Raw genomic sequence first — 11,125 nt, 5'->3', positions numbered from 1 at the left:
ACATGCTAAAGAGTTCATTCTTTTTTTGGGTGTTTACTGTCTGCTGCTGCTAACAACCAGAACTCCAGAACTATCTGCAGTCTGCTAGAGCACCCAGAACCAGAGTTATACACTATCAAAGACAGTGTTTACAACATAAAAAAGAAAATTTTGTGTTTCATCATATGAAAAACAACATAAATAACAATATTTGTCACAAACAGCAGCTTTTTATGTAACTTCAAAGGGTTTTCTTTAAAATGATATAAAGAAATTGCAGTTATTCCACTGTATGTGGTTATGGGGACACTTCAAATGTTCTTAGGCAGAAATTGTATACAAAAAGGGTATTATTCCTCCCATCAGTTGGAGTAAAATAACTTTTGCATAGATTATGATAGAGAAAAAATTCCTTTTTTCTCTGTAAGCTGACAATTGCTGGAATCAAACAAAACTGTCTGCAGGGACCTGAGATACCCAGGACCAGAGTTATATACTTTCAAATAAAAACTTTAGAAAAAAACATCAAAAAGCGCCTATTTATTTTTGTGTTTATTAGAGGACTGATATCACATACAACCATGTTGAGCACTTTTAACAGTGTTTTATGTAATTTCAAAGGGTTACCTGTAAAATGATACCAAACTTTTGTATGTAAACCTCTGCATGTGGGTATGGGATGCTTTTGAAATTGGGTAGGCCAAATCCAGGCGAAAATCCCCAAAATAGCTTCAGGGTGTAAGAAGTTAACTTGTATGAATGCCAAGCTTAATATATAAAAGAAAAATGAAAATATCTAAAGGCTGATTAGTCAGAGATAATGGCATTGTGATATTTCTTGGGCTTGACTGATGCCACTGCACAGTTTAAGTTACTTTTTATATCAGAGCTGTTTAACACAAACACAGTCTTACACCAGGCACCCTTCTTTATAGCAGTGACATTAAATTTCTCATATGGGGGAATCAGCACCTCTTTCTCATGCTGTAAATAGGAGTATTTTGTCACATTAGCACCATGACAAGTATTGATTTCAAAACAAGATTCATTTCCAAAACCCTTTGCTATTGCACGATCAAGAGAGGAGGACGCAAATGAACCAAACCGAATCTCTTTGTTCAGAACATTCTCATTAAACCTATCTTTGGTACCACGATAAGTTGATATGCATTTCGTTTGTTTTTTCTTTAGAGTCTGTATCGCTGATGTTAACCAAAAATGAAGCGAATACCATGCGTATGTCTTGTCTTTGTATTTTTGTTTACTGGTACTAACATCCCGATTGAATGTCTTATATACTTGAACACCAGTATACACAGAAATGGCAATTAAATGGTTTCTTTTCAGATTGTCTTTTGATCCAGTGATGTTTTTTGTACTGTTTATCCAAGCAGTTCCAAAGCCTGATATGTTAGCAGTGATTTCATCTTGTAGATATTTTTTCTCCACCAGGTTTTTCATCTTCTCTGTACAGTCATTATACCGGTCATCAACTGAATCCTCTGCCATATCTAATGGTAATATCTCTCCTTTAACAGCCCGTCTGTCATCCTATAGGAAGGAGAAATAATCTCACAGAAATCATGATGATTGGACAGTAATATACAGAATCATATTTTAATCTTACCTGTCCTAGGACAACTTTACTGGTGACAATGAGAATAAGAGCTGCATTGGTCAACATCCTGATTTAGTCTCAATCCTCAGATGCACAAAACAAATAGAGATCATCAATAAAGTACAGTGAAGAAGCTTCAAAACATTGTGTTACAAGTCCAAAAGCTTCTTAAAGTTAAAAATGTACAACTGAAGGAGCCTTCCAAAGAGCCATTCAAAACATTTTTACTTTTCAAAGCATTTGAAAAGATTTTTTTAATCTGAATATTACCTGGGAATATCTAATCATACATTACTTGCAAATTATTGTTTAAATTCACAGGCATCCTTTGTGAAAAAAAAATTACAGTGACAACTGACAAACCATTTAAGATGTCCAGATTTTTTTGTTCCAGGGTTTGATTAATAGAGTAACAAGTTTCAAAGTATCAAAGTTTAAAGCTCCCATAACATACGGCAAAACATATGGCAAAGAAAAGAGAACACACCATTTAAGTAAGGCAGATGTGTATTGACCTTCATAAGTCAGGAAATGGCTACAAGAAAATAGCCACTCGCCTTAACTTGCCCGTATCAACCGTCAGAGGAATCATTAAAACTCTTTCGTCGCCATTGATCAAGAGAAAACGCTTCCCTGCCAATGACGAGTATTTCCGGCTTTCCGCAATACCGCTATTTTATTCACCAGGTAGCGCCCTTCCGCAACTTTTTAAACCCGGAAGTATTATATGGCAAGTGGCTGCATGTCCGTGTCTGTTTTAAAGATCGCTCTGAATGGGATCTCTATGAAAAGTCTGTCACAAAAACTGAATTTTCTCTGCTTTTTGCTCAAAATGTGGTGTTTTTGCAGAAACCTACTCATATTCAAAAGCTGATTACAAAAAAACTACTGAAGGTAGGATGAAACGTTGTTTTTTTTTTTTTTTTTTTTTTTTAAAGCAGAGGGTCTCTTTCATTTGGAACATTGTATGTTTATATATTTAAAGAAGAACATTTTCTGGAAGGCATTAAACTTTTGTGAAAATCATGAAAAACGCTGGCGCTGACTGGCAACTTTAAAAAAAAATGCTGGCGGAGAAAGAGTTAAGAAGTTTAAAACAACTATAACAGTGACAAACAAGGCTGGAAGAGGTCCCAAGTTTATCTTTCCACAACGCACAGTGAGGAGGATGGTAAGAGAAGAAAACTAATTTCCTAAGCTCACTTTCACAGAATTGCATCAAAGAGTGGCATCTTAGGGTCACAAAGTCTTCATAACAACCATCAAACGCTCTCTACATACCAACAAGCTGTTTGGGAGGCATGCAAGGAAAAAGCCTTTTCTCACTAACACTCACAAACATAAACATCTGGAGTTTGCTAAGCGGTACTGGAACTTCAACTGGAATCGTGTGCTTTGGTCAGATGAGACTAAGATTGAGCTTTTTGGCAACAAACACCAGGGGCGTGTCTAGAGGGGGGGCATGGGGTGGCACCGGCCCAACCTGGAATATGATTGGCCCCCCCTCCAATCTCATTGGGCCAACTAGATTTACTGTCAACCTGAAAATGCCCACCGCACCATTGGACCAGAGAGCTGTCAATCACTTTTTGATTTGAGCCTCCCGCGAAGACGAAGTGAGCACAGTAGTTGCGCATTTTTAAACAGGAGGAAAGAGACACCAAGACACCCACCGCACCTTTGGACCAGTTGTCAATCACTGTTTGATTTGAGACTCGTGCGAACGCGAAGAAGGAGCGGGCAACCCGCCACAGACTCAACACAGGCACAAATCAACACAAATCAAATAGATTTTTCATGATTACCATTTACATTTTATTTTACTGTTTAAAACGGCTTCGTTCCCTTTTGCAAGCGCTCAGCAGCGCCTCTCTCTCTCTCTCTCGTGCACGCTTTCTCACTGCTGCGTGCGGAACAGTGCCTCTCTTACATGACACTGAGTGAAGGAGTTAAAAGTTGGCTGTGTTTTCCACATGGGTTCCTCCGTGTACTTGTCTTTTCACGTAAAAGTTAACAGTCAACAGATGTTACTGACAGAGAAGACTGTTGATCGAGTATCATGACTTAAAGGTTAGTAGTGTTTTCCCACACAGACACACACCAGTTCTCTGTGCACGAGCTCTCTCCCTCCCTATGGTGCGGTTTGCGCGCGCACGCGTAACAGTATTCTCTGATATTTTTGAATTTGCGCTGAATTGCCTGCGCTATACGCGATCTACATTTAAACTAAAAAGCTATTTTAATTTAAAATCAGCTCTTCAATGTAAATTGTATCAGACAATGTCGCATTTAAATCAGGATTTTAGCAGTATAAAGTAACAGCTGGTTGGATTAAACACGAGGTGTTATTGGGTCGTGTTTAGTCACTATTTTAAACTCTTTCTTTATGTCTGACAACAGAACAGATAATATGTAAAAATAGCATTCAGTTGTGTTAAAATAAAAATAATAAACAATGAAAGTCAGATCAGACAGAGTAGAAAAACACATTTTTAAGTAGGGCTAATATTTTCCCAAAATCCTGATATGTCAGAACGTTAACTAATATACCAGCTACACGCAACTCTGTGTAATTTAGATAACCTACTTAAAGGAATAGTTCACTTAATTTAAATGGTCATATACCTAAACTTGTTTCAAACCTGTATGAGTTTCTTTCTGCTGAACACAAAAAAGAAAAGAGTTAAGAATGTCGGTAACCAAAATCAGTTGATGGATCCCATTGACTTCATATGTAGGAACAAAATAACATGGCAGTCAATGGGGTTCATCAACTTTCTGGCTACTAAGATTCTTCAAAATATTTTATTTTGTGTTCAGCAGAAGAAAAACTCATACATGTTTGAAATAACTTTAGGACGAGTAAATTATGACAATTTATTTAAAGTGAACTATTCTGGAACATAACTGTGTTGTCTAATGCATGCAAAATACAAAAAAATAATACCATCTATAGAGCACGTGGCATTGCACAAGATTTTGGGAACCTTGCTTAATATTTTCTAAACCAGTATTTATTTTCATTTGAATTTTCTGATTGCCCCCCCCCCCCCCCCCCCCCCGACTGGTTCTTGGTCCCCCCTGTGCCCCCCATTTATAAAATCCTGGAATCGCCCCTGACAAACACTCTAAGTGGGTCTGGCATAAAAAACAAAAAATGAGTATCCCGAAAAGCACCTCATGCCCACCGTGAAGTATGGTGGAGGATCTGTGATGCTGTGGGCCTGTTTCTCTTCCAAAGGCCCTGGAAACCTTAGGGTGCATGGCATTATGAACACTTTGAACTACCAGGACATTTTAAATAAAAACCTGAAGGCCTCTGCCAGAAAGCTGACCATGGGTCGTCATTGGGTCTTTCAGAAGGATAATGATCCAAAACGTGGCAAAATCTACACAAAAATGGTTTAGCAGTCACAAACTCAAAGTCCTCCCATGGCCATCTCAGTCCCCAGACCTCAACCCAATCGAAAACCTACAGAGTTGTATAGTACTTAAGTATTTGTACTTTCTGCATAAAAGTACATTTTCATTTAATCGTATTTTATTAGTGTTTTACTTTGGAAAACATACATTCCAAAACACATTATCATAATTTTTACTATTTCATAATTTCAAGTTTTTGGTTTATATTTAATATTTAAGTTGATTAAACATCTAGTATTTTTTGTACTTTTACTTAAGTAAAAAAAATCGTACTTTATTTAAGAAAGTAAAAGTACAAAATTTTTATGTAATTAGGCATTAAATCAATTTTAATATGCAATATATAATGAATACACAGTATGATTCTATGCTTTAGAATGTTGTGAAAATGTTTTAGTAAAGAAAAGTAATTTTTTCCCAAGACAAACACTCTGATAAAGCACAGATGCTTGGAAAATGTAACTAAAATACTTAAGTATTATACACCTCTGAAAACCTGTGGGGCGAGCTAAAGAAGAGAGTGCATAAGAGAGGACCCAGGAAACTGGATGATCTGGAAAGATTGTGCAAAGAAAAATGGTCAAAGATCCCTCTCTCTGTGTTCTCCAATCTTGTGAAATGTTATAGGAGGAGATTAGGTGCTGTTGTGTTGGCAAAAGGGGGTTGTACAAAGTATTAACTTCAGGGGTGCCAATAATTGTGGGATGCATGATTTCAAGTTTTTTTTTCTTAATGTGTAATTTTTTTTACCATTAAAGTAATATATTTAAATGAAAGGTTGTATTTTTGTCTTTTTTGAATTTGGGTTCTATGTTGTTTAAATAAAAAGGAGAATTTTTAGACCACATCTTAAACAGGGGTGCCAATATTTGTGGAGGGCACTGTATCACGGTAATCTTGAGTACCTATAGAGTAGAATTAAATCCTTCATCTCTCAGAGTCTTTAGTTTTATCAGATTAACAAAAGACAGATCAGCTCTAGCGAATTTTCCCAGAAAAAAACTGACCCCCTTGGGGTGTGCCAGGGGTGTAGCGAGTCACGAGCAAGCAACACTGGATAACTTATGATTCACTACATGTTTGTTCACTTACATGCGATTTTCAACATAACACAGAAGTCTTACTTACCCTGTGCAACTCATGACCTGGTTGGCACTTTTCAACGAAACCCAGTTTTACACAAACACGCAAAACGCCGCTGCTACCCTGGATAAACAAGCTATATCCATTGTTTCCATAAGGCTGGCTTACTTCAAAATAATCCAAATGTACTTCTTCTTTCGTGCCATTGTTGTATTGATATTAAACAAAGCTGTCGAGTAAAGTGATGTCTTTGACTTCTAGCATTATCGGTTCTCGCTCTTTTGACGTGTGGACACGCTGATTGACGTGTGGGCATGCTTTTCCAGTAAATGATATCTATCCATGATACGTAAGATGTACCCACACTGTAAAACATTAGCTGTAATTATGCCTCTGGTTGCCAGTAACTTACTGTAGAAGATAAAAACTGAAATGTTTCATGTTCATTTTACTTTGAACAAACTGTTGCCAGTAAATAACATAAAATACTGTAAAATCAATAGTTAGTTACTGGCAACCAGTAACCAGTAATACATTTTTTACAGTGCATGTTGGAAAAAACCTTTCAGAAACTTGTACAAGCCCTGCCGAAGTGCTTTCAGGACAGAAATACTCTGTCACACGTCCAACTGCTATTTTGACACTTTGACACCTATGTTTAGCATGATGAATCCAACTGTTAAACTGTGTTAATAAGTCAGAATGCATGAAATACCATTAACCCCCCCTTAAGTTCAGTAAAGTAATTAAAGTGTATAGAAAGTTAAGATATCATACCTGATGCATGAGAAAGAGTGGCAATGAGGAACAAACTCAGAGGTTTTTACACTTTCTGAAAGTAGTAGGCGGGTCAAAGGCACACTTAATACTAAGAAAACATCATCAGTTCTTAAGAATACTCTTAATGTCTGAAAATAAGGTGTTTGAAAGCACATGGCCATTGACATGAAGATCTGCCATATAAAAGAGCACCTGTCAATGTTTAAATACAAGTGGCAATAATTACTTACATTTCCAGACAACCAGCACTTGGACAAGAAAAAGTGTTTATGTCTGCATAGACCCTGACATAAGCCCTTTTCAATGTCAATTTTTTTTTTATATATTTGCGTACACACACTCTGCGAACAATTCCTTTCAAACGCTTTATAAATAAGGCCCCAGATCCTAATCATTTATGATTTGGATTGCACAAAATGAGAAAAAGCATAAAAAAAGAAAAGGAGAGTAAAGTGAAAATCTTTAGGTTACAAACTTTGTTTCTGTGTTTCACAACTATTTCACTAGGAAATGGACAAGCAACACTTTTTTGCGGTTTGCCAGCTTCGTCTCAGGCACGAATATACTGTAACACTAGAAACATACAGTAGGACAGTTGACATTTACATCAAAGCCATTTTGCTTAACAACAATATGAAAAATGACTTGAAAAGTCAGCTCAACAAAGCAACCGTCAATGAGTAGGCTACATTTTATTTTATTTCAATAGCTCTTTTCAAAATATGTAGCAAAGCAGCTTTACAGAAATATAAATATTTCTGTACAATAGAAAGAAAAAAAGATATTCATATTCCAGGAATGTGAGTTTTCCTTATAAATACGGATTTCCGTATTTTCTGACCTTGGTGGGATGACATGTCTAAATCACGTATAACCGACGAGTTTTATTTTCTGATGGTGGAGGGGTATGCGCGCATTGTTTGTAGATGCAACCTTTTCCGTCATCCATATGTATCCCAGACATTAGTTTTTTTTGAGTTTATGCGGCGCCGCAAAAACCGAGAGGCAGGTGACATCAAAGTACCACAAGAGTGATTCGAGAAATCATAAGAACTCTCAAATCGCTCTCGCGCTGCTTTCATGTCATCTGCCTTTTCTGTGTTCTTCGTCATTCACATGCGTGTTAAGAATGCACAGAGCGACTGCATTCAGGACGTAAACTTGTCAATCGAGTGTCAGACTTTAGAATCACTTTAGAAATCTGAGGCGTCAATCAATTAAAACAACATATATTATATTTCTGCATCTCTACCTGTGTAGCTAATGGACTTTGGCTTAATCTCATGTGACAAAGCTGATCTTACATATCAATATAAATCCAAGCAATTTTGAAGAATTACTAAATGTCTTTCTTGTAAGTTAACACAGTCTCACCCCATGGCGTCAATATTTGACGACACTTGACCATGCGACTTCAATACTATTACGTCCGTTGCATTCTCTTTCCTATTTTCTTACCATTTTCGCGTCGGTTTAGGGTTAGATTACGCAAAATTAAACACTGTACGCGATATTAAACAGTTGTCACCTGGCGTTGGGGTTAGAGTTAGGTACGCGAAATTAAACAGTTGTCACCTGGCGTTGGGGTTAGAGTTAGGTTTGGGTAGGGATGTCATTATGTAAATCTAACCCTAAACCGACGCGAAAATGGTAAGAAAATAGGAAAGAGAATGCAACGGCCTTAATAGTATTGAAGTCCCCAGTTCATCAAAAAACGCATGGTCAAGTGTCGTCAAATATTGACGCCATGGGGTGAGACTGGGTTGTGTAAGTAAATTAAAAGTCAGCTTTAAGAAAACAGCAGATGTCTATTCAAGAGTTCACACTTACAAATAAGTCAGATAGAATTCATGATATGCGTATCTGGCGTGCTGTCCGAGGAGAGGGCTCTGAGCTCTGCATTTGGCCCAAGCCCGGAGCACTCCTCAACAAAGAGAGGGCTCAGGGGTCTGTATTAGGCCCGAACCCAGAACATCCCCCTCGTATTTAGGAAGTAACCAAGTAAGTGTGAGGATACGGGGTGGTGGAGGGATGCTAAGAACTGTCGAAGGACGTGGGAGAGTTGGCTGCATGTTTATATACAGTAGGCTTCCACTCATGCCGATCAGGTGGACACCTGATTGCTGATTGTTGACAGCTGGTCGTAATTACGAGATAGTTTGGCAGATTATTTAAACGTGCTCCTCTCGAACTTTGTTAATAAAACATCATTTAAGGAAAGCAAAAGTTGGTATGTATGGTTATGTTCTTAAATTGTACAGGTGTTTGATTGATTTAAGAACTTAATTATTTAGCTAATATATTTTGTTTATTTAAATAATTTATTTAAATAATTATTTAAATAATAAATAAGTGTAGTTATTAGCATATACAATACAACGAATGTATTAAGCATATATCTTTACAAACGCAACGTAGCACAGTATCATTTAAACAACTGTTGCATGATATAAATTTGTACATTGTTATATTATTTAAATCACGCAGATGATTTGATGTTGTCAGCAATCAAAGCTATACATTTTAACAGGGTTGTTGAACTGACCTGAAATTGATGCGTGTTATTTATTTTGGACTGTTCTTTTACATTTGCTGTTAATGCTGCGTCTTCCCGATCGGAATCGCCGCGCGGCTACAGCTTTTCTCATGTAGTGGAAGCATTTTGTGCAGGATTTAGTGGAATATGTTTATCTTCAACAGCGCTTGCCATGAAGAGTCATGTTTGTAAAAGGGAATGGATTCTGGGTGCACGAGCAATGCGTGTGGACCAACTCCGCTTCACCTCTGTAACCGCCGCGTTCCTCCCCCTTTCCGCAGGTCTCATACTGAAAAAGAACTAAACACTCGCGGTTGCCGCGTACTGTGTGAAATGCCCATTAATGTGCAATCGGAGGCATATGATATCAAAGCATCGCGAGAGCAGACTGCTCCACATGCTTTCTACTTGCTCTTGTAGTCAACAATAGGGGGGGCCTTGAATCGAAAAGGTTGAGAACCCCTGATCTATATTATTGTGTCACTCTTAATAAACATATAAGCAATAATAAACATTTAAGGTAACACTTCACAATAAGGTCTTGTAGGCTATTAGCTAACATGAACTAACAATGATCAATATAGTTTATCAACAATCTTTGTTAATAATGAAAAAATAAAAGTTCACTGGCGTAAATGCAGGAATCAGGAATAAATCGTCTTAGTATATCACTAGTTCACAGATGTATATTAATGTGTGATGACGCCTCCTGCTGGAAACATTAATATCAGTGACAGTGGCGTAACGTAGCGTCTGGGCATGCAATAATAATTTTTTTTTTCTATTTAATTTTTATTTGTGGCAGCAATAAATATATTTTTGTATATTTATATATTTTTGCATATACAATGTCCGTAATGTCTAATTTCTCCGTCATTTCTTGTTTGCGTTTATTTTTTTGCACTCCGCGGCTACCGTGGACTACTACGCCATATTCAGTCACGAGTCAAAAACTACCCAAAACATTTTGTTTTTCTTTATTTAAATCTACCCTTTAAAGTAAAAAAGTAAAGTAAAAATATTTGACTACCTTATTAAAAGTATATGTTGTTAACAGACCTGCGCACCACAGTTAACAGTGCCAACGGGCAAGGTTGGGAGGGGGCTTTGGCTTAAGGGGGCCCGTCAATTTTTTTTGCATATGGCCCGGGACTCACTTGCTACACCACTGATCAGTGAGTCACATAATGAGCTGCTGTGTGTAGGAAACTATAGTTAATTGTTATCAATATGTTACTACACTTTAACTTAAACCATATTTTTTTCTAGTGCAGGTGTTCCCTATTTATAACATGATTATAATTACACGAGAGTAAATAAATGAACGACTACTTGTTACAAAAGTGTTTGTGTATAGCTCCTGTTCCTGTATTGCAGTGCAAAAGGTCATGGGTTCAAACCCAGGAAACACACATACTAAAAAATATGAAAGCTTGCAATGCACTGTAAGTTGTTGTGAATAAAAGTGTCTGGCAAATGCATAAATAAATATGATTGGCTTTAATTAAGAATTTGACACAAAAGATACATTTCAAATATTTTATTCAATTTTTTGTAACAAATTTAAACATGGCATGAGAAAGCAGACAGCGGAGTAAAGCATTAAACTTAAGTTGTACCTGTCCAGATGACTCTAAAAAATATTTTTACAGTGCACGTACGTGACAGAACAGCTTAAATGCAACAAATGCATTTATATCTGCAAT

At 37.0% G+C, this 11,125-nt stretch overlaps 1 protein-coding gene across 1 annotated transcript; it reads right to left on the bottom strand.

The window, feature by feature from the left end:
* Nucleotides 1–786: 786 nt before the first annotated feature.
* LOC135733746 (ecto-ADP-ribosyltransferase 5-like) lies at nt 787–9,945 on the bottom strand. The gene is made up of 2 exons (XM_073813744.1): nt 9,904–9,945; nt 787–1,530 (listed from the first exon to the last, which is right to left on the bottom strand). Exon 2 carries the CDS (start codon nt 1,486–1,488, stop codon nt 787–789), a length of 702 nt encoding a protein of 233 aa, XP_073669845.1. The 5' UTR covers nt 1,489–1,530; nt 9,904–9,945.
* Between the last annotated feature and the right edge of the window lie 1,180 nt (nt 9,946–11,125).

Source organism: Paramisgurnus dabryanus, chromosome 3 (assembly GCF_030506205.2).
Source record: "Paramisgurnus dabryanus chromosome 3, PD_genome_1.1, whole genome shotgun sequence".
Classification (NCBI taxonomy): Eukaryota; Metazoa; Chordata; class Actinopteri; order Cypriniformes; family Cobitidae; genus Paramisgurnus; species Paramisgurnus dabryanus.
The sequence above is the reverse complement of the archived record's forward strand: the minus strand, read 5'-3'. Positions and strand labels throughout refer to the sequence as shown.

What these genes read in the sequence shown, in the direction of transcription:
- LOC135733746 (XM_073813744.1), bottom strand. Translation starts at nt 1,488, where the DNA reads ATGGCAGAGGATTCAGTTGATGACCGGTATAATGACTGTACAGAGAAG.